Raw genomic sequence first — 22,802 nt, 5'->3', positions numbered from 1 at the left:
GATACCAAAGCTAAAATACTATTAATACAAGAAAAGAATGTTATAGGCCAGTATTCCTGATGCATGTGGACACAAAGATTCCCAACAAAATGTTAGAAAATAATTTGACAGCTTGTTAAAAGGGTTATACATCATGACGACATGGGATTTAACCCTGTTATGTAAGGATGGTTCAACACATCAGGTCAATAATGTGACATGCTACATTAAGAGAATGAGGGATAAAAATCAAATGATCGTCTCAATGAATGCAAAAAAGAATTTCACAAAAATAACACCCTTTTGTGATAAAAACACTAATAAACAGGACTAGCAGGAAATTGCCTGAACATACTAAAGGCTATCTATGAGAAGCCCACAGCTAACATTGTACTTAACAGGGGAAACTGAAAGTGTTTCCTTTAATACGAGGAACAGGTCAAGAATGTCCACTCTTGACACTTCTATTCAACATAGTACTGGAAGTCCCAGCTGGAGCAATTAGGTAAGAAAATGAGATAAAAGTCATTCAAAACAGAAAGAAAGCAGTATGATCATCTCTCTTGTTTATTTGTTCCATTTAACTTTATTCAGGTAGATTTTTCTGGTTTACTATGTGATCAAATTATTAGCAACTTCTAACCACATGGTTTGGAGAAGGCAATGGCACCCCACTCCAGTACTCTTGCCTGGAAAATCCCATGGGCAGAGGAACCTGGTAGGCTGCAGTCTATGGGGTTGCTAAGAGTTGGACAGGACTGAGCGACTTCACTTTTACCTTTTACTTTCATGCATTGGAGAAGGAAATGGCAACCTACCCCAGTGTTCTTGCCTGGAGAATCCCAGGGATGGAGGAGCCTGGTGGGCTGCCGTCTATGGGGTCGCACAGAATCAGACACAACTGAAGTGACTTAGCAGCAGCAGCAGCAGCAACAACATGGTTAATGCTATTTTTTTGCACAGTACTCTATTTCCTCTATTGACTTATACCCAAATTATGATATTTTAAATGTTTAAATACTATGGTCTGTTTTTGGATTTCTTTTTATTTGAAAATGCATCCGCTATCACTATTTTTTTTTTTTTACTATTATAGCTTACAATATTAAAGACTTGCACATGCTTCTCTACTTAACAAGCAGCTCAATCCACTCTGCAATCATCTTTTTCTGAATCATCTTGTCTACTATTAATTTCTAAATGTATTTGAAACAAGATTTAATATCTCAAAATATATAGGTTTTTTAAAATTGTAATTCCTCTACCAGTTATTCTACCAACTAACTGCAAAAAACATTAGTGCTTTTAAGACTAATAATTTTACTATCTAGAAGCATACTAGGTTTCTACCATTACATAAACATTCTAATATAAATATTTTTTTATAATTGTATTTTCTTTTATACCTCTTACAATGATTGGTTGTAGGTATTGAATATTTAGCAATTAATACAACAATAGTAAATGGGATCTATTTTTTTCAAATATGAATTTATTTATTTTAATTGGAGGTTAATTACTTTACAATATTATATTGGTTTTGCCATATATCAATGTTTTTATCATATTGTTTGTTTTATTTATTCTTCAAATTTTGTTAATATTTAGGAAAGACACCAATTTTTTCTTCCCCTTTGGTTAACAGTTCATTCCTGGAATCCCTTAACACTGTGTCACTTTCATGAAAGTATCTTCCTGCTTTGTTTTTCTTGAGCTTTTTTCCCTAGGACAAATACAAATAAACCAGTAATCAAACACAAACAATAAAAAGACATGGAAGAAGCCTATATGCCCTACATGTTTATTTTTTTAGAATAAGCTAATCTTTTGTTCACCAGCTTGGGTGAAAACTGTGACCTCAGCCCTGAGAGTTGGAATGAATCTTGTGAAGAAAAGGACCAAACTCCCAGAGCAAACCTTGGGAAGGCAGCTTCGATAGTTTCTACTTTTACTTTTGGAAACCATTGCATTGGTCAAAAGTTTTTGGAAAAGGCAAATGGAACACAGAAAGTCATAGAATCCTTTCCCAGTCATCACTTTAAAATCCGAATATTTACTACGCTTCTTCTCTCTTTTTGTAACATTTCATTTCCAGGGAAAGTCAGATGGTCCGAATCTCACAGGCAACACAATAGGACTCTTTCCCCCGAGATACATTGCCGTCTGTGGGAGGGGAGGGGCTCTTGTCTTCTTCTTGGTCTCCCTCAGGTCTTCAGTGACCTGGGCAGGTCACAGACCTCCAGACACCAACAGTCTCAGAGAGCTTACTGCCCTCACTGGGCTGAGGTCTGCCAGGGTCTGAGGGATGAGAATCTGGTGTTTGAATGAGTGCCTGTTTGTGAAACACCTTCAGAGGTGCGTATGTCACACCAGGGCATCTGATTTTGGTTTCTTCACCACTAAACCTACTGGTGCACACTGATGTTGGTCTGGGTGATCCAGGGAAGCCTGGGGGAGTCTGAGGTCACTGTGGGGAGGGATGAGACTATAGCTAAACCAAAGGTGCGGATCACCTGGAAATAGCTTAGATCTTAGCTTGTTTGGGGGACAGTGTCTCAGTTCACGTTTTGCCCTCTTCATCACAAACCTTGAGTGCACAGCTCCCCCAAGGGACATGTAGAGGGTTTACTCACTCATTTTCCACATCCTGGATGGAATCAGGCAGAGGCTTATTCCTGGTTTCAGGAAGGAGTGGGACAACAAGACCAGCGAGGATGGGTAAGACTCCATAGATGATCCAGGGCAGGTGAGGGGAATACACCGTTAGGATCATCAACAGGGGAGCCAGGGCTGCCCCAGTATTAGAAGCAATTCCCATGATTCCCACAGATGTTACCCTTGGGGTATAAACAATAATACAAGAAAGTCAAGTACAAATCTACAATATAATTTGTGATTTATTATTTTGCTTTGATTATGGGAGATAGCATAGCAGTAGAGAAGGCTGATGACATATGCTTGCTTTTGAAATTTTCTGTTAGTCATAAGTGATTTTTTCAAATTCAAGTACATTAAGTGCATTAAAACACAGTTTGATCGTTAAAATATACCATTACTCATGCCATCTATCCTCTGTGTAGTTCAGAAGACTATATAAGATGATGCATTTAAGGGCATCACCCAGTGCCTAACAAAGTCTGCTTTAATTAAATTTGCTTATAAATTGCTGGTGTTTTATAATTATAGTTGATTGCTTTGATAACTAACCAATCTTCTCTTCTTCCTTCAATAAATGTCAGTTAACTGAGAAAGGTCTGTTTTGATCCTGAAAGAGTATCCATGAGATTTCAGTATACCTGAGCACAGTAGGAATTAGCTCACTTCCATGGCAAAAGTTACTGGCAAATGTGGCGAAAGAAACTCCTATTGCTAAAGCTGCCAATGCCATACACAAGGCCTGCATTTCTGGAGAGAGAAAGACCAGTGAGACATGAAATATGAGCTGAAGCAATTGCATTCCTGTAATTATAAGTAAAGAAGATCTGAATGGAGGTGTTTGCAAGTATACATTGTAGAGAAGCTGCACAGGGGTTGAAAATGTGCGGTGTCTAATAGACTGAGAAATGTGACTTATCTACTTTTTACGACTCATGATGAATAAAATGGTCTGGGTTATTTCATCAATTCTCCTTGAATGTCTGAGATTTGCAGAAGAGGAAAAAGAAGGTGAGACCAGCAGATGTTCTCTGGCACTAATTCTGTTCTGTGTCTCCTCTACCCTTGAGGTAGAATGCAGAACTCTTGTTGGCAGTTTCTGAGGGGTATGATCATCACTTAAATCCTCATGGGTCTGAAACATTGGTGCATATGCAATATTTACAAGGGACTTATATTGCAGAAGAATATAATAAAAGGGCAGGGCTGCTATGTTAATGAACAATTTGAAGAGCAACTAGATTTAGAATAATGTTAGAAAGTCAGGAGTAAGGACCTTCACAAGGGAAAGAATGCTAGCCTTCAGGAAACACTGAAGGCAAGGTTCAGTCAGTTTCCACCCAGTTACAGAAAATCTCACAAGAATATTGCAACACTGGAGCGACGTTGATTGTAAGGCAGCAAACTTGCTCTGCTGATGCTGTTCAAGATGAAGAGAGAAGCAAGGCTAAAATCAGAGCTACCATATGACCCAGTAATCCCACTACTGGGCATATATCCTGAGAAAACCATAATTCTAAAAGGACATCTACTCCAATTTGGTTGCAGCACTGTTTACAAGAGCTAGAACATAAAAGCAACCTAAATGTACATCAGCAGACAAATGAATGGATAAAGAAGAGGTGGTACATATATACAAGGGAATATTATTCAGCCATAAAAACGAATGAAGTTGGACCGTTTGTAGTGATATAGCTGATCCTAGAGTCTGTCATACAGAGTGAAGTTAGTCAGAAAGAGAAAAACAAGTACTGTATATTAATGCATATGTGTGGAATCTAGGATTAATACATATATTATATTAATACATTATATTATAGTACATACATATACTACCAGGTGTAAAATAGCTAGCTACTAAGAAGTTGCTGTATAGCACGGGAGACTCAGCTCAGTGCTCTGTGATGAGGTAGATGGGTGGGGTGGGGGTCTGTAGGAGGGAGCTACAAAAGGGAGGAGATCTCTGTATACATATAGCTGATTCACTTTTTTTGTACAGCAGAAACTAACACAATATAAAACAATTATGTTCCAATAATAATAATAATAATAATAAAAAAAAGATGAGAGGAACTTGCTTATCAAGTATCATGTAAAATATATAACTGCACACTGGGAGTCAGGTGAAGCATGGTGATCATCTGGGTTCCCCTATTTATTACACATGATTGCTTAATTCAGTGAAATTGATTCTAAGAGGGGCCCTTAGCTACAATGACTTGTTCCTAATGGATATTTCTTCTCTGCCTGAAGATACGAAATTCTTGTTTTCTTGAGGTCAAGACCACACCCCTGAACCAGAGTTGGAGACAGAATCACGGAATAAAATGTCATGGTTCACTGCATGAATCAGGGCACTCAAAGCTGGTGCTCTGGGACAACCCAGAGGGATGGGGTAGAGAGGGAGATGGAAGTGGGGGGGGGGGTTCAGAAATGGGGATACATGTATACCTGAGGCTGATTCATATCGATGTATGGCAAAAAACCATCACAAAATTGTAAAGTAATTATCCTCCAATTAAGATAAATAAGTTAATTTAAAAAAAAAAAGAGAGAGAGAGAGAGCCTGAAGGGAGGAACTGAGAGTATTGTGTCCTTGCGTGACATGCGGTTACAAGGTCTAGACCCTCCAGGTTGTTGTTGTTTAGTCGCTAAGTCGTGTCCAACTCTTTGAGATCTCATGGACAGTAGCTTGCCAGGCCCATGGGGGTCTCCAGGCAAGAATACTGGAGTAGGTTGCTGTTTCCTTCTCCTGGAGATCTTCCCAACCTAGGGACTGAACCCGCGTCTCCTGCATTGCGAGGAGATTCTTTACTGCTGAGGCACCAGCAAAGCTCCTAGACCCTTCATACTTACTATAAAAAGGCAGGACTTCCCTGGCCATCCAGGAGTTAAGACTCTGCACTTCCATTGCAGAGGGCCTGGGTTTGTTCCCTGGTCAGGGAGCGAAGATTCCTGCTTGCTGCACCGCATGGCCAAAATCAAGCAAGCAAGCAAACACCCAAAGGAAGCGTGACTAAGCAAAGCCAAGTGATCAAATGCTATCTTAGAGAAACTGCCAGTAATACATGGTACCAGTTTCCAGATACTTCTTGGACGTTATATCAGAGCCAACCTTGACGGATCTTTGGCTCTTTCCCCAGCAACTTAATAGCAGAATATGTACTAAAACACCTGTGGCTTCCTAGGTGGCACCAGTGGTAAAGAACCTGCCTGTCAATGTGGGAGAGGCAGGAAACGCAGGTTCAAACCATGAATCAGGAAGATCCCCTAGAGGAGGGCACTGCAACCCACTCCAGTATTCTTGCCTAGAGAATCCCATGGACAGAGGATCCTGGTGGGCCCCAGTCCATAGGGTCACGAAGAGTCAGACAAGATTGAAGTGACTTAGCATGGACGTGTACTAAAACTCCAGATTGGTTTTGGGGAATTGTTAGAACCCAATCTCCATCTTCTTCTTGCTTGAAATAGGTGTGACCAGTATAATTCATGAGAAATGAGGGCGGGGAAGACATTTTCTTGCTTGAATATTTGGCCTTTTCTTACCTTCAGACACACAAGTGATGGTTAGAGTGGAGACTGCCAGCAGATATATGAAAAGCATCTGGGTTATTCGACGGCCCAGGTGATTCAGTGCCGAAAGAGCGGTGTAATTGGCTGGGATGGTGACTATGCCAAGGAGAATCTGGAACAAGAAAATATTGCTCCCCAAGTGCTGGAGGTGGAGAGTCAGGCCAAAATGGGTCAGCACGTTTGCAAATCTGTGGTGAACAAAGGTGAAAGACACGTAAGTTTAGACTATAGGCCCTACCAATTGCAATAATATTGGCCCAGACAGGCAGTGGTTGGCGATAAACTCTTAAGGAATGGTCTATTTTGTGAAATATTTCCTTGCAAGACTATCACTTTAAAATTATCATAAAATGATTGTATGATGATGGAGGTCATAAATATTATTACACTTTCGGGGAGAGAGTTTTGCTGTAGAGGAGATATGATGGAGCCTTCTAGAATTTTAGCTTTTTTTCTATACCTTGATCTGGGTGACGGCTATCTATATATGGAATTATTTATTGAATAGCATCTATTTGTTCATTTTACTATTTGTAGGTTTACTTTAATTAAAATTAGAACAAGTGAAGAAACTTATAGCCAAGAAACTTATAGCCAATCATGTGCCATGATTGACATTCTCAGCATCTGTAGTGATGAGCCTGGTAGGGTGTATGACAAACAGAACTTATCATTGTATAATTACTTCTTTGCTTACCTTTTCATAACCTTTTCACTTTTACCGAACATAGCAACCATATTCTTAACTTCCTCATACTTTGTTTCAAATCTGTCCCTCTGGCATGTTGTAGATGTTGAAATAACAAATACAATCACATCTCCACTATTTTAACATCCCTCATGTACTGTGTGAAGCCCACCTCACAAAGGACAGGAGGCAGATCCTTTTACGCAGGTTGGGTGTGCGGAACAAGTCAAACACAGAAGGTTTGGTCTGTGCTGCCTGCAGCTCCTCCTGCATGGCAGATCTCAGGACCTTCAACAAAACAAACTGTTCAGTGGTCGCACAATTGTAGGCTTTGTGAGGTTCCCAACAGAGGACCAGGTAGATGACTTCCCTTTGTCCCTACTGGAAAATATAGACACTGAATATGTAATGACAGGTGTACAGCGTTATGAATGGAGAATCATGGAGTTAAAGGGAAACTTTACAGTGGCAATGGCATTTTGACATGAGACTCAATTTGCCTTTTGGGAATAAAAAGGGGTGTCAAGATTATAGATTTAGGTCAGGAAGGCATTAAAGGAAGAGTTACTTAAATTTAGGTCCAAAGCTTCATTTTTATGAGAGGGGCCTGAAAGTCTGGAAACTGAGCTTGGTTCTCAGTTGGCTGCTCTTGGTAGAAAAAACGTTTTTTTCAGGAAGGAGACTAATTCTTGTGACAGCCTTAACTTTGGTCTACGAGTCAGCCTCTTTAAGGGAAATCCTAGCATGTTGTGCCTTCATGAATGAAATGCCTGGCATTAAATCTAAGGACAAAATCAGAGGAGATCTTGCAGTAGTATATTTTATGCCCACACTTTATTACCTGGTGTTACACAATGGCTCTGCCATTTTCCAGGTATGTACCTTGAGAGGTGAATTGAATATCTTTTAGCCTCAGTGTCCTTGTCATTCAAAAGAAGAATAAGCAGATAAATAAATCAGAGAATCAGGATTAGGATATTAGGAGAATAAAAAATAATGCCTTTCTCACAGAGATTTGTAGTCACAAATGTGCCTATCAGTTTACATTTAGTACGGCTGAGATCCTTATTAACTTATTAAGTAAAATTTTTTATTTATTAATTTTAATTGAAATACAATTGATTTATAATATCGTGTTAGTTTTGGACTTACAGCAAAGTGATCTATACATATATTATGCATATAATCATATGTATAAAAATTTTCAGGTTTTTATATGGGTTTTGCTTTTTATTATGGGTTATTATAAAACACTTAATATTATTCCCTGTGTTATAAAGTATACAGTAAACCCTTGCTGATTACCTATTTCATATATATTAGTGTTAGTGTTAGTTGCTCAGTTTGTGTCTGACTCTTTGAAACCCCATGGACTGTAGTCTACCAGGCTCCTCTGCTCATGCGATTCTCTAGGCAAGAATACTAGAGTGGGTTGTCACTCCCTTCTCCAGGAGATCTTCCCGATCCAGAGATCTAACCCGGGTCTCCTGCATTGCAGGCAGATTTTTTACTGCCTGCGTCATCAGGGGAGCCCATATATAATAGTGTGTATTTATTAATTCTATGCTCATAATTTACACCCCCCACCTCACCTTTCCCCTTTGGTAACCATAAGTTTGTTTTCTATGTCTGTGAATCTGTTTTGTAAATAGATTCATTTGTATCATATATATATTTTTAAGAATTTGTGTATAAGTGATAAGTAATTTGTCTTTCTCTGAGTTACTTCATTTAGTATGCTATTTTCAGGGTCCATACATGTTGCTACAAATGACAATATTTCATTTCTTATGGCCAATATTCCATTGCGTATATACCACATCTTTATTCATTCATAGGATGTAAGTGTATTAGTCACTAGTTGTGTCTGACTGTTTGCAATCCCATGGGCTGTAGCCCACCAGGCTCATCTATGGCATTCTCCAGGCAAGAATACTGGAGTGGGTAGCCATTCCCCTCTCCTGGGGATCTTCCCACCCCAGGGATCAAACCCAGGTCTCTTGCATTGCAGGTAGATTATTTACCATCTGAGCTACCAGCGAAGCATTCATTGGATACCATTATCATTAACTATAGTCACCATGCTGTACATTAGTTTCCCAGACTTATATCTGAAGGTTTTTACATTTTGACCTATGTCTCCCCATTTCTCCTTTTCTCTAGCCCTTTGCAACCACTATTCTGTTCTGTGTTTCCAAGAAACAGTTCTTTTTTCAAGATTGCACATGTAAATAATATCATAAAATATTTCCCTTGCTTATTTCCCTTAGCATAATGCCCTCCAGGTGAATCCATATTGCTGCAAATGGGAAGATCTCCTTATATTTTTAAAAGTCAGAATAATATTCCATTGCATATGTCTGTGTCTCTCACACTTTCTTTACTCATTTAACTTTTGAAGGATGTCTAGACTATTTCTAAATTTTGTCTATTCTGAAAATTTCTAAATTAATATGGATGTGCAGATTTCCCTTCAAGATACTGATTTCATTTCCTTTGGATATGCACCCAGAAGTAGAATTGCTGGGTCATATGGTAGTTCAGTTTTTAATTTTTTGAGAAACTACCATAGCATTTGCCACAATGGCTGTACCAATTTACATTCCCATCAACAATGTGTGTAAGGTTTTCCTTTTTCAACATCCTTGTGAACATTTGTTATCTTTTATCTTTTTGACAATAGGTGTAAGATAATACTTCATTGGGTTTTAGTTTGCATGTCCCTAAATTATGCTGAGCACCTTTTCACATACCTATTGGCCATTTGTTTCTTCTTTAGAAAAATGTCTATTCAGATCGTTTGCTCATTTAAAATTGAATTATTTTCACTTTTGAGAAAATTAACATTTTCTTTATATATTTTTAATATTAACCCTTAATCAGATATATGGTTGGAAAATTATTTTTTAAAATATAAATTTATTTCAACTGGAGGCTAATTACAATATTGTAGTGGTTTTGCCATACATTAATTTCTCCCAAGTTGTAAACTGCCTTTTCAATTCATTGTTTTCTCAGCTGTGCAGAGGCTCTTTAGTTTGATGCAGTCCTACCTTTTCATTTTTGCTTTTGTTGCTTATGCTTTTGATGTCTTATTCAAGAAACATTGCCAAGACTCATGTCAAGAAGCTCTTTTCCTGTTTCCACCACCTCTCCCTGCTAGGAGTTTTATGCTTTTCAGTTCAGTTCAGTACAGTCATTCAGTTGTGTCCGACTCTTCACGACCCCATGAACCGCAACACACCAGGCCTCCCTGTCCATCACCAACTCCTGGAGTCCACCCAAACCCATGTCCATTGAGCCGGTGATGCCATCCAACCATCTCATCCTCTGTTGTCCCCTTCTCCTCCTGCCCTCAATCTTTCCCAGCATCAGGGTCTTTTCAAATGAGTCAGCTCTTTGCATCAGGTGGCCAAAGTACTGGAGTTTCAGCTTCAACATCAGTCCTTCCATTGAACATCCAGGACTGATCTCCTTTAGGATGGACTGGTTGTATCTCCTTGCAGTCCATGGGACTCTCAAGAGTCTTCTCCAACACCACAGTTCAAAGGCATCAATTCTTCAGCACTCAGCTTTCTTTATAGTCCAACTCTCACATCCATACATAATTATTGGAAAAACCATAGCCTTGACGAGACGGCCCTTTGTTGACACAGTGATGTCTCTCCTTTTAAATACACTGTCTAGGTTCGTCATAACGTTCCTTCCAAGCAGTAAGTGTCTTTTACTTTCATGGCTGCTGTCACCATCTGTACTGATTTTGGAGCCCAAAAAAATAGTCTGACACTGTTTCCACTGTTTCCCCATTTGTTTGCCTTGAAGTGATTGGACCAGATGCCATGATTTTAGTTTCCTGAATGTTGAGCTTTAACATTTTCACTCTCCTCTTTCACTTTCATCAAGAGGCCCTTTAGTTCTTCTTCACTTTCCACCATAAGGGTGATGTCATCTGCATATCTGAGGTTATTGATATTTCTCCCGGCAATCTTGATTCCAGCTTGTGCTTCCTCCAGCCCAGTGTTTCTCATGATGTACTCTGCACATTAGTTAAATAAGCAGGGTGACAGTATACAGCCCTGATGTACTCCTTTTCCTATTTGGAACCAGTCTGTTATTCCATGTCCGGTTCTAACTGTTGCTTCCTGACCTGCATATAGGTTTCTCAAGAGGCAGGTTAGGTGGTCTGGTATTCCCATCTCTTTCAGAATTTTCCACAGTTTATTATGATCCACACAGTCAAAGGCTTTGGCATAGTCAATAAAGCAGAAATAGATGTTTTTCTGGAACTCTCTTGCTTTTTCCATGATCCAGCAGATGTTGGCAATTTGATCTCTGGTTCCTCTGCCTTTTCTAAAACCAGCTTGAACATCTGGAAGTTCATGGTTCACATATTGCTGAAGCCTGGCTTGGAGAATTTTGAGCATTGCTTTATTAGCCTGTGAGATGAGTGAAATTGTGTGGTAGTCTGAGCATTCTTTGGCATTGCCTTTCTTTGGACTTAAATGAAAACTGACCTTTTCCATTCCTGTGGCCACTGCTGAGTTATCCAAATTTGCTGCCATATTGAGTGCAGCACTTTCACAGCGTCATCTTTCAGGATTTGAAATAGCTCAACTGGAATTTCATCACCTTCACTAGCTTTGTTTGTAGTGATACTTCCTAAAGCCCGCTTGATTTCACATTCCAGGATGTCTGGCTCTAGGTGAGTTATCACACCATCGTGGTTATATGGGTCATGATGATCTTTTATGTAGTTCTCCTGTGTATTCTTGCCACCTCTTCTTAATATCTTCTTCTTCTGTTAGGTCCCCACCACTTCTGTCCTTTATTGAGCCCATCTTTGCATGAAATGTTCCCTTGGTATCTCTAATTTATGCTTTTAGGATTTACCTTTAAATCTTTAATTTATTTGAAGTTAATTTTTTTGAGTTGTGTAAGACTGGGACTCAGTTTCATTCTTTTGCATATGAATATCCAATTTCCCCAATACTATTTATTGGAGATATTATTCTTTCCTCATTGTGTGTTCCCTTATTAAAATCTTGTTGAACATTTATGTATGGGTTTGTATCTGGGCTCTCTATCTGATCCACCATCCTTTGTGCCTGTTTTTATGCCAGCACCATACTATTTTGATTATTACAATTTTGTGATATAGTTTGAAATCAGGATGTATGACACCTCCAGCTTTGTTCTTCTTTTTCAGGATTGCTTTGGCTATTCAGGGTCTTTTGTGGTACCGCACAAGTTTTAGGATAGTTTTTTCTACTTCAAAGAGAAATGCATTTGAATTTTGATAGAGATTGCTTGGGGAGAGATTGTATATTACTTGGGATAGTATGAATCTTTCATAATATTAATTACTCCAATCCAATAATGGAATATCTTTCCATTTATTTTTGTCTTCAGTTTCTTTCATTAGTATTTTATAGTTTTCGGTATACAGAAAATATTCACCTCCTTGCTTAAATTATTCCTAAGTATTTTATTGTTTTTTTACTATTGTAAATGGGTTTGCTTTCCTAATTTCTCTTTCATATAGTTGGTTGTTAGTGTATAGAAATATAATTAATTTTTAATATTGATTTTTTATCCTTCAACTTTACTGAATTTGCTTATCAGTTCTAACAGGCTTTTTATATGGAATTGTTAGGATTTTCTATTGTATAAACTTAATAAACAGAAACTTCAATTAAATAGAATCAAGAGATTAGAAGGGGGAGCTTCTATGTCTTGTGATAGTAGTAGAGCCCAACAGGAAGAAGAAAGACTCCTTTTCTTTCCTGGCAAGGACAAACCAATGAAGCTATGGACTCTCTGTTAACTATAAAAGATTTCCTAACTGCTTTTTCCTACCTATAAAGGTGTTTTCTTTCCCTTGCTATGCACAGCTTGCATATGGCTCACCATGGTTGCTCACCTGAAATGCAATTCTCTATTGATCCTGAATAAACCCATTTTTACTGGAGAAATATCAAGCAGTCTGTTTCATGTCAACACTGTACATAAGATCATATCATTTGCAAGCAGAATTGATTTTATTTATTCCTTTCTGACCTGGATGGCTTTATTTATTTATTTTTTGCCTAATTATTATGGTGAGGATTTCAAACTATGTTGAATAGAAATGATGAGTGTGGGCATCTTTGTCTTGTTCTTGGTCTTAAAGAAAGGCTTTTAACTTTTCACCATTGAGTAGATGTTAGCTATGGGTTTGTCCTATATGGCCTTTATCATATTTAGGTACATTGCCTCTATACCTGATTTTTTGAGAATTTATGTCATGAAAGGATATTTAATTCTGTGGAATCTTGATCACAGAGAGCTGGACAAAGCAGTGACTGGGGTTCCTGGGGAAAGGTCTCACCACAGTGACAGTGCCAGCCTTGGAGAAGAAATGCAGTATCTAGGACTCCAGGTATCTCTGACGTCTGATCAGCATAGGTGAAGCCTATGTGAGTCCTCAGAAGCAAAGTCTGTAAAAGTCCATGAGGGTTGAGGCTTGCAGAAGTATCTTGCTCTCCATTTCCTCATAGGGTAAGATCCCTGCACGGGGACTCCTCCTGTCACCAAGCTACTCTGGATTGGAGCACGGGGTGATGCAGCTAAAATGTTTCCTGCACTTCTTCTATGCAGATATCCTTTTGACTTTTGCGTTTCTGCTGTTTTGTCCTTACCAGTCAAACAGTTCAGTTGCTCAGTCATGTCCGACTATTTTCGACCTCACGAATTGCAACATGCCAGGCCTCCCTGTCCATCACCAACTCCCGGAGATCACTTAAACTCATGTCCATTGAGTCGGTGATGCCATTCAACCATCTCATCCTCTGTTATCCCCTTTTCCTCCTGCCCCCAGTCCCTCTCAGCATCAGAGTCTTTTCCAATGAATCAACTCTTCACATGAGGTGGCCAAAGTATTGGAGTTTCAGCTTTAGCATCATTCCATCCAAAGAACACCCAGGGCTGATCTCCTTTAGGATGGACTGGTTGGATCTCCTTGCAGTCCAAGGGACTCTCCAGAGTCTTCTCCAACACCACAATTCAAAAGCTTCAATTCTTTGGCGCTCAGCTTTCTTCACAGTCCGACTCCTTTCACATCCATACATGACCACAGGAAAACCCATAGCCTTGACTAGATGGACCTTTGTTGGCAAAGTAATGTCTCTGCTTTTGAATATGCTATCTAGGTTGGTCATAACTTTCCTTCCAAGGAGTAAGCATCTTTTAATTTCATGGCTGCCATCACCATCTACAGTGATTTTGGAGCCCCCCCCCCCCAACCAAAATAAAGGCAGCCACTATTTCCACTGTTTCCCCATCTATTTCCCATGAAGTGATGGGACTGGATGCCATGATCTTCGTTTTCTGAATGTTGAGCTTTAAGCCAACTTTTTCACTCTCTTCTTTCACTTTCATCAAGAGGCTTTTTAGTTCCTCTTCACTTTCTGCCATAAGGGTGGTGTCATCTGCATATCTGAGGTTATTGATATTTCTCCCGGCAATCTTGATTCCAGCTTGTGCTTCTTCCAGCCCAGCATTTCTCATGATGTACTCTGCATAAAAGTTAAATAAGCAGGGTGACAATATACAGCCTTGACATACTTCTTTTCCTATTTGGAACCAGTCTGTTGGCCCATGTCCAGTTCTAACTGTTGCTTCCTGACCTGCATATAGGTTTCTCAAGAGGCAGGTCAGGTGCTCTGGTATTCCCATCTCTTTCAGAATTTTCCACAGGTTGTTGTGATCCACACAGTCAAAGGCTTTGGTACAGTCAATAAAAGAGAAATAGATGTTTTTCTGGAACTCTCTTGTTTTTTCAGTGATCCAGCAGATGTTGGCAATTTGACCTCTGGTTCCTCTGCCTTTTCTAAAACCAGCTTGAACATCTGGAAGTTCATGGTTCACGTATTGCTGAAGCCTGGCTTGGAGAATTTTGAGCATTGCTTTATTAGCATGTGAGATGAGTGCAATTGTGCGGTAGTTTGAGCATTCTTTGTCATTGCCTTTCTTTGGCATTGGAGTGAAAACTGACCTTTTCCAGTCCTGTGGCCACTGCTGAGTTTTCCAAATTTGCTGGCATATTGAGTGTAGCACTTTCACAGCATCATCTTCTAGGATTTGAAACAGCTCAACTGGAATTCCATCACCTCCACTAGCTTTGTTCATAGTGATTCTTTCTAAGGCCCACTTGACTTCACATTCCAGGATGTCTTGCTCTAGGTGAGTGATCACACCATCTTTGTTTTCCAGCCTTTTCCAGAGCTGTTTTTTTCAGTTGGTAATTGTTTATTTTGGGCTTCCCTGGTGGCTCAGTGTAAAGAATCTGCCCGTCAATGCAGGGAATGTGGGTCAGGAAGATCCCCTGGAGAAGGAAATGGCAATCCAATCCAGCATTGTTTCCTGGGAAACCTACAGACAGACAGAGGGGCCTGGTGGGCTATAGTCCATGGGGTTGCAAAAGAGTTATACACAACTTAGTGGCTAAACAGCAACAACAAGCTGTTTATTTATTGTTTTTAAGGGGAAGACAAGTGTTGGCCTCTCCTAGCCCTTCATCTTGCTGATGACACTCTGCTGCTAGATATTTAAAGTCACATCTATTATTTCAATTTTCACTGGAGTGAAAAACAAAGATTTTGCTTTCTATCTTTCTGTGATCTTAAAATTGTACCTAAGTTGTATGTGTTTTGGGGAAAGGAGATGTGTTATATACTGGGCTGTCAGACATTCAAGACTGGAGTAATCAATAATGCATATATGTGAAATATAGAAAAATGGTACAGATAAATTTATTCACAGTGCAGGAATACAGATGCAGATGTAGAAGACAGACATATGTACACAGTAGAGGAAGGGGAGGGTGGATGAATTGGGAGATTAGGATTGAGATATATACACTACCATGTATAAAATAGATAGCTGCATAGCACAGGGTGCCTGTGATAATCTAGATGAGTGGGAAGGATGGAAGGTGGGAGGGAGGTCCAAGATGGAGGGTATATATGTATACATATAGCTGGTTCACTTCATTGTACAGCAGAAACTAACACAATATTGTAAAACAATTATACTCTTGTTAAAAGATAAAATGACATTTGAGTGGATATAAGTGGAACAAATTTAAGTAATGATTGAAGTTTGTGTGTCAGGCAATTCATCAGATGAAGTTAAAACAAGATTAAGACAACAAATTTCTAAATTATTTTTACAAAATAAAAAAAATAAAATTAAACAATATTGACTAGTCATTCATGCAGTGAATCCATTTTGTAAACCAAGTTTCAGTTGTTTCTCTTGTGCAAATCTCCCTTTCTTCCCCTGGCACTGAGGTGATTGTCAGCTGCCTTTCACTTTGATAATGCTTTATTCTTGTCTTACTTCCTGCTTGTATCACTTATTTTTGTTATGTACCTGGCCCTTGTAAGATCAAATCTTTCATTCTCTGTACTGGGCCAAACTGGTAGGCAAAATGTTAGATTTGGGCTTGACTATAAAGATAGTTCCTCAGAAGTAAGTTAGTACAATTTAATTTTGTATGAGGGTTATATCAATGCAGTTTTAAAAGAATCATAGGTCAATACCAATTTAGAGGTTTTCTTTTTATTTCAGAAGTGTGTACCAACATTCTCCAACATATCAAGGACCCTCAGGGGTATTATCCCTGTGTAATGACTTCATTATGGGAGAAATTTTGATTTCTTTCCAGGTGGCTCAGTGGTAAAGAACCCACCTGCTAAAGCAGGAGATGTAAGAGACACAGCTTCAATCCCTGGGTCAGGAAGATCCCCTGGAGAAGGAAATGGCAACCCACTCTGGTATTCTTGCCAGGAATAGCTCGTGGACAGAGGAACCTGACAGGCTACAGTCCATGGAATTGCAAAGAGTCAGACACAACTGAGCATCCTTTGATTACTTTCCCCCATCTTCAGTCGAATCTTAACTCTCAGAAGCATTTTGTTTCTCCTTATTCAAATCTCTTTTAAAAAGAGCCTCTGCATTCTTTGGGGAGTATAAAAATTTTCATTAGATATGTCATTGAATATGCTTCCAAAAATGTTGCATTTCTCTTCCTGAACCAGCTAATTATTATTTTTTCCCAGAAAATGAAGGTAGACTCTTTTTTCAGGGTCTTCAATAGAAATCTTTCTGTCCCCTGTCATTGCAATATTTAGACTTAAAAATATCTGTTATTTTCCCCCTCATATCTATATGAAAGATTCTGGAAGGCTGGAATCCTGGCTTATTCTGTTATTCATGACCAAGTAACGTGTCTCACACACTGTAATCTTTTGATAAGTATTTTATGTATGTGCATGATATGATGAATGAATCACTTAATGGTCTACAATGTTTTACTTACCTAGGAAGGAAAATAAAAAAGAAAATCACTTCTTTGAGGCATACCTATTCAGTTTTACCCTTGAGACTTGTGGTAAGTTGACTGTCAATTTCACAAAACAGAGATTTGTATTGTTGTGTTCACTGTCATATTTCCAGGGATAGAACCAAACTTGCCATAGGTAAGCACTCAGTAGATTTCATGGATCAAAGTGTTTGTGAGTGAATGAACAGAAATATGAAGTTCCATATGCTCTATTTTGCACAGTCGTGGAACCTTCTTTCTGGTCTTGTTGCCCTGAAAAAAGGCTATCAAAACATTGAACTGGAAAGAATAAATTAGTTTTGGTTACTTTCTCTTACCAAGTTAATGTGTGGCCGATGCTCAGTCTTTCCACTTGTTAATAATTAGTGATCTTTTCCTCTGTTAAGTAAAACATCTGTGTCTACTTTTAGCAGCAACGTGTTCTCAGCCAATGCCAACACAAACGACATTGATACTCGTTGAGAAATAGGACAGTGAGGTAAGAAGCCTCATAACCACCACTGTGATCTTGCTTTCCCTTCCTGTTATGGATATGAATGATATATATGACATATAAATAATTTAAAGAATAACATATATGTTTTTCTTGCATTCTGTAACCAACTCCCAGCCTCCTCACCTCCATGGTTAGGGTATCTCCAGTATTCTTCCTTCCGTTTCTGTGGGCTGCTTTTTGAAGTTCCTTTAAGCCCTTTTTGGGTTTGTCTATGGTAATCAACCACCGAGCAGATTCTATCAGCCACCTAAAAAAGAAGAGTAGGACAAAAGTGTAGTCAACTTTCACTTGTCCTTTTTGCACATAGCCTTTGTCCAGAGATGACTTTCCCCTCCAGTCTGATGCCTACTGCTTGTTGGATTATACCAAAATTTATAAATTTACATTCTCTTGTGCCATAACTAGGGAAAAATGAGATGACCTCTCTGTGGCGTTTACCTTCACTATTGAGATTGCAGGCTGGAGTCATATTGACTCCCTTCTCAACCAGAGGCAAATTTACCAGGGAGCTCATGAAGCTGAAACATGAGGGATCCTTACTTGTGCAGGCCTTTGCCAAGATTCTCTTAAGGGCATAAGAAATGTCTCCTCATAATGTGTCATTTTTCTAAAATAAGGGCCCTTAAGTGTTTTATGTATGCCAAAGTCTCACACAGATGGGAATCACTCCTGCTCCTACCAGTTATGATGGAATCTGGCTACAGAAGAGAGTTACTTATAGCTGCCTTGATTTTATCATCTGTGTAACAAGGAAGCAGTCCCCACATACTCTGTAGAATTGTCATGAGGATGTAGTGACATAATGGATGAGCCTGAGAGAGACTACATCCTCCAGTCTAAATGAACTCACCTCACTATATTATTAATATATCTGTAATCATTTCTCTGAGGGAGAGTCATTTTCAGACAATAATCTTCTGAACAGCCTTCTTAGGGAGAGGGGTGTAATTGCCATTCATATATATGGAATTTAGTAAGATGGTAATGATAACTCTAAGTCTTTTTAAAGAGAAGGGCAAAGTTGTGCATGCTGTTCAGTTGCCAAGTTGTGTTTGCCTCTGCGACCCCATGGACTGCAGCACACCAGGCCTCCCTGTCCCCTTCCATCTCCTGAACTTTGCCCAAGTTCATGTTCATTGCATTGGTGATTCCATCCAACCATCTCATCCTCTGTAATCCTCTTCTCCTTCTGTCTTCAATCTTTCCCAGCATCAGGGGCTTTTCCAGTGAGTCAGCTGTTTGTATCAGGTGGCCAGAGTATTCGAGCTTCAGCTTCAGCATCAGACCTTCCAATGAGTATTCAGGGTTGATTCCCTTTAAGATTGATTTGTTTGATCTCCTTGCAGTCCAAGGGACTCTCAGAGTGTGCATAGAACAAATGATAAAAACCATCCAATCTGAGCTATTTCAAATCTCAAAAGATGATGCTGTGAAAGTGCTGCACTCAATATGGCAGCAAATTTGGAAAACTCAGCAGTAGCTACAGGACTGGAAAAGGTCGGTTTTCATTCCAATCCCAAAGAAAGGCAATGCCAAAGAATGCTCAAACTACCACACAATTGCACTCATCTCACACGCTAATAAAGCAATGCTCAAAATTCTCCAAGCCAGGCTTCAGCAATACGTGAACCGTGAACTTCCAGATGTTCAAGCTGGATTTAGAAAAGGCAGAGGAACCAGAGATTAAATTGCCAACATCTGCTGGATCACTGAAAAAACAAGAGAGTTCCAGAAAAACATCTATTTCTGCTTTATTGACTATGCCAAAGCCTTTGACTGTGTGGATCACAATAACCTGTGGAAAATTCTGAAAGAGATGGGAATACCAGAGCACCTGACCTGCCTCTTGAGAAACCTGTATGCAGGTCAGGAAGCAACAGTTAAAACTCGACATGGGCCAACAGACTGATTCCAAATAGGAAAAGGAGTACGTCAAGGCTGTATATTGTCACCCTGCTTATTTAACTTTTATGCAGAGTACATCATGAGAAACGCTGGGCTGGAGGAAGCACAAGCTGGAATCAAGATTGCCGGGAGAAATATCAATAACCTCAGATATGCAGATGACACCATGCGTCTGGCAGAAAATGAAGAAGAACTAAAGAACCTCTTGATGAAAGTGAAAGAGAAGAGTGAAAAAGTTGGCTTAAAGCTCGACATTCAGAAAACGAAGATCATGGCATCCGGTCCCATCATTTCATAGGAAATAGATGGGGAAACAGTGGAAACAGTGGCTGACTTTATCTTTGGGAGCTCCAAAATCACTGTAGATGGTGATTGCAGCCATGAAATTAAAAGATGCTTACTCCTTGGAAGGAAAGTTATGACCAACCTAGATAGCATATTCAAAACCAGAGACATTACTTTGCCAACAAAGGTCTGTCTAGTCAAGACTATGGTTTTTCCAGTGGTCATGTATGGATGTGAGAGTTGGGCTGTGAAGAAAGCTGAGCGCCAAAGAATTGATGCTTTTGAACTGTGGTGTTGGAGAAGACTCTGGAGAGTCCCTTGGACTGCAAGGAGATCCAACCAGTCCATCCTAAAGGAGGTCAGTCCTGGGTGTTCAATGGAAGGACTGATGTTGAAGCTGAAATTTCAATACTTTGGCCACCTGATGCGAAGAGCTGACTCATTTGAAAAGACCCTGGTGCTGGGAAAGATTGAGGGCGGTTTGAGAAAGGGACAACAGAGGATGAGATGGTTGGATGGCATCACCAACTCAATGGACATGAGTTTGAGCAGACTCCAGGAGTTGATGATGGACACGGAGGCCTGGTGTGCTGTGGTCCTTGGGGTCATGAAAAGTCGGACACGATTGAGTGACTGAACTGAACTGAACGGATCCAATCTGACTTAATTTAAACTAGAGTAACCATGCTGCTTTTTCTTTACGAAGTTGTGGAGGTGAATTTGCTTCCCATTCCTCTCCAATATCAGTTAAAAAAATGAAAAATGTCCATATCTTCTGTATCACATAATTTTCTTGCAAAGTCATACCTATAATCACAGATTGTAATGGAGGCTAGCTCACTTTCAGATGTTTTCTCTGTAGGGATAATGTTTTTGTATCAATTCTGTTTGCATCATATTTGTTAAGTCTTATTAGTAAGGATGGAAAGACCTCAAAAGACAGAATTCCCAGAAGAAGATTCTTTGCTGTCCTCTGTCTTTAGGATTGCTGGTTTTAGCATGTAAAAATAGTGTGCCTAATTAAATTTGAACTTCAAGTTAAAAAGGTAAATTTTTAATTAGAACTATGCCCCATGAAATATTTTATTTTATTTTATTTTCGCTTTTCTTTTTAAAAAATTATTTATTTATTTATTTTTTACTTTACAGTATTGTATTGGTTTTGCCATACATCAACATGAATCCATCACGGGTGTACATGTGTTCCCAATCCTGAACCCCCCTCCCACCTCCCTCCCCATACCATCCCTCTGGGTCATCCCAGTGCACCAGCCCCAAGCATCCCATATCCTGCATCAAACCTAGACTGGTGATTTGTTTCTTATATGATATTATACATGTTTCAATGTCACTCCCAAATCATCGCACCCTCTCCCTCTCCTACAGAGTCCAAAAGACTGTTCTATATATCTGTGTCTCTTTTGCTGTCTTGCATACAGGGTTATCGTTACCGTCTTTCTAAATTCCATATATATGCATTAGTATACTGTATTGGTGTTTTTCTTTTTGGCTTACTTCACTCTGTATAATCGGCTCTAGTTTCATCCACCTCATTAAAACTGATTCAAATGTATTCTTTTTAATGGCCGAGTAATACTCCATTGTGTATATGTACCACAGCTTTCTTATCTATTCATCTGCTGATGGACATCTAGGTTGTTTCCATGTCTTGGCTATTATAAACAGTGCTGAGATGAACATTGGGATACACGTGTCTCTTTCAATCCTGGCAATATTTTAGATAAAAAATTATTTGTTGCTTGTTTGAAATTTGGATATAATGGGATTTCTTGTGTTTTATTCAGTAGCAAACAAAAATACAGAACCCAGTTAGAAATTTCATATAAATCATGAACAATTTTCAGTATAATTATGTATCTTACAATATTTGGGATATAATTTCACAAAAATATTAGCTGGTTATCTTAAATTCAAATTTCGTTGAGTGTCCTTAATTTTATCTGGCAACTCTACCAATTTTGCTTCTTGAATTGTACATAGGGCACATATAAGGAGAGTACATACTCAGGTATGAAGTGAAATGAAAGTCACCCAGTCATGTCCAACTCTTTCCAATCCCATGGACTGTAGCCTACTAGGCTCTTGTCCATGGAATTTTCCAGGCAAGAATACTGGAATGGGTTGCCATTTCCTTCTTCAATACTCAGGGATAGACCAGGACCAAACAGAATTCTTGTATCTGATTCCATGTACATTCTCACCCCAGACTCTCACAAGACAAAGGAGGAAAGAAGGCTTATACCTTGAGGCCAGAAACAAAACAAAGAGTGGTGCAGACATCACTAGCTGGAGAGTGTGCCAGTCTCGAATGGCAAAAGCCAGGCCTCCAAAGATTGTCTGTCCCAGACTACTGGCAGCCATCAACAGTGTTGTTGCCATGGCTTGGAATCGGGGCTCTGTCCATTCCAGTGCTGAAAGAAAACACAAGTGGAAATTTTAATTCAAGTAAACATGGAATTTCAAGGTCAGAGTTAAGACTCGGAAAACACTGAAGATACAAAGCATCGACTTACTGAGCAAAACATTAATTGTCAGGAGACATGTAGCAGACATTCCAGCCAAGAAACGTAGTGAGCAGTAAATGATGAAATTGGGGGCAATGACTGTAAAGGTATCAACAATGGCAAGCTGGAGGAAACACAACCTGATTATAAACTTCCTCCCAAACAGGAACAATAACAACCTCTTGTAAAAACTAGCAAAAAGAAAGCACTTTGAATCCTTAAAGAATCAATAATAAATGGCAGATCTGAGAAGAAAACTTCCTGTGTGTAAACAGAAACTGAATGTATCAAAGCCTCTTCTCTATTCTGTTA

The 22,802-nt window shown here is 39.2% G+C and overlaps 1 protein-coding gene across 1 annotated transcript in view; it reads right to left on the bottom strand.

Annotated features, from left to right (window-relative positions):
* Positions 1-1,641: 1,641 nt before the first annotated feature.
* Positions 1,642-22,802, bottom strand: part of LOC128068846 (organic anion transporter 7-like) — a 44,422-nt gene continuing 23,261 nt past the window's right edge. The window contains exons 3-10 of the mRNA XM_052662079.1: positions 22,500-22,669; positions 22,229-22,397; positions 17,899-18,022; positions 7,068-7,183; positions 6,181-6,395; positions 3,276-3,384; positions 2,613-2,816; positions 1,642-1,702 (exon numbers count right to left, since the gene is read on the bottom strand). Coding sequence (XP_052518039.1) covers positions 1,642-1,702; positions 2,613-2,816; positions 3,276-3,384; positions 6,181-6,395; positions 7,068-7,183; positions 17,899-18,022; positions 22,229-22,397; positions 22,500-22,669 — 1,168 coding nt within the window. The remainder of the gene's footprint in view (positions 1,703-2,612; positions 2,817-3,275; positions 3,385-6,180; positions 6,396-7,067; positions 7,184-17,898; positions 18,023-22,228; positions 22,398-22,499; positions 22,670-22,802) is intronic.

Source organism: Budorcas taxicolor, chromosome 25 (genome assembly GCF_023091745.1).
Source record: "Budorcas taxicolor isolate Tak-1 chromosome 25, Takin1.1, whole genome shotgun sequence".
Classification (NCBI taxonomy): domain Eukaryota; kingdom Metazoa; phylum Chordata; class Mammalia; order Artiodactyla; family Bovidae; genus Budorcas; species Budorcas taxicolor.
The sequence above is the reverse complement of the archived record's forward strand: the minus strand, read 5'-3'. Positions and strand labels throughout refer to the sequence as shown.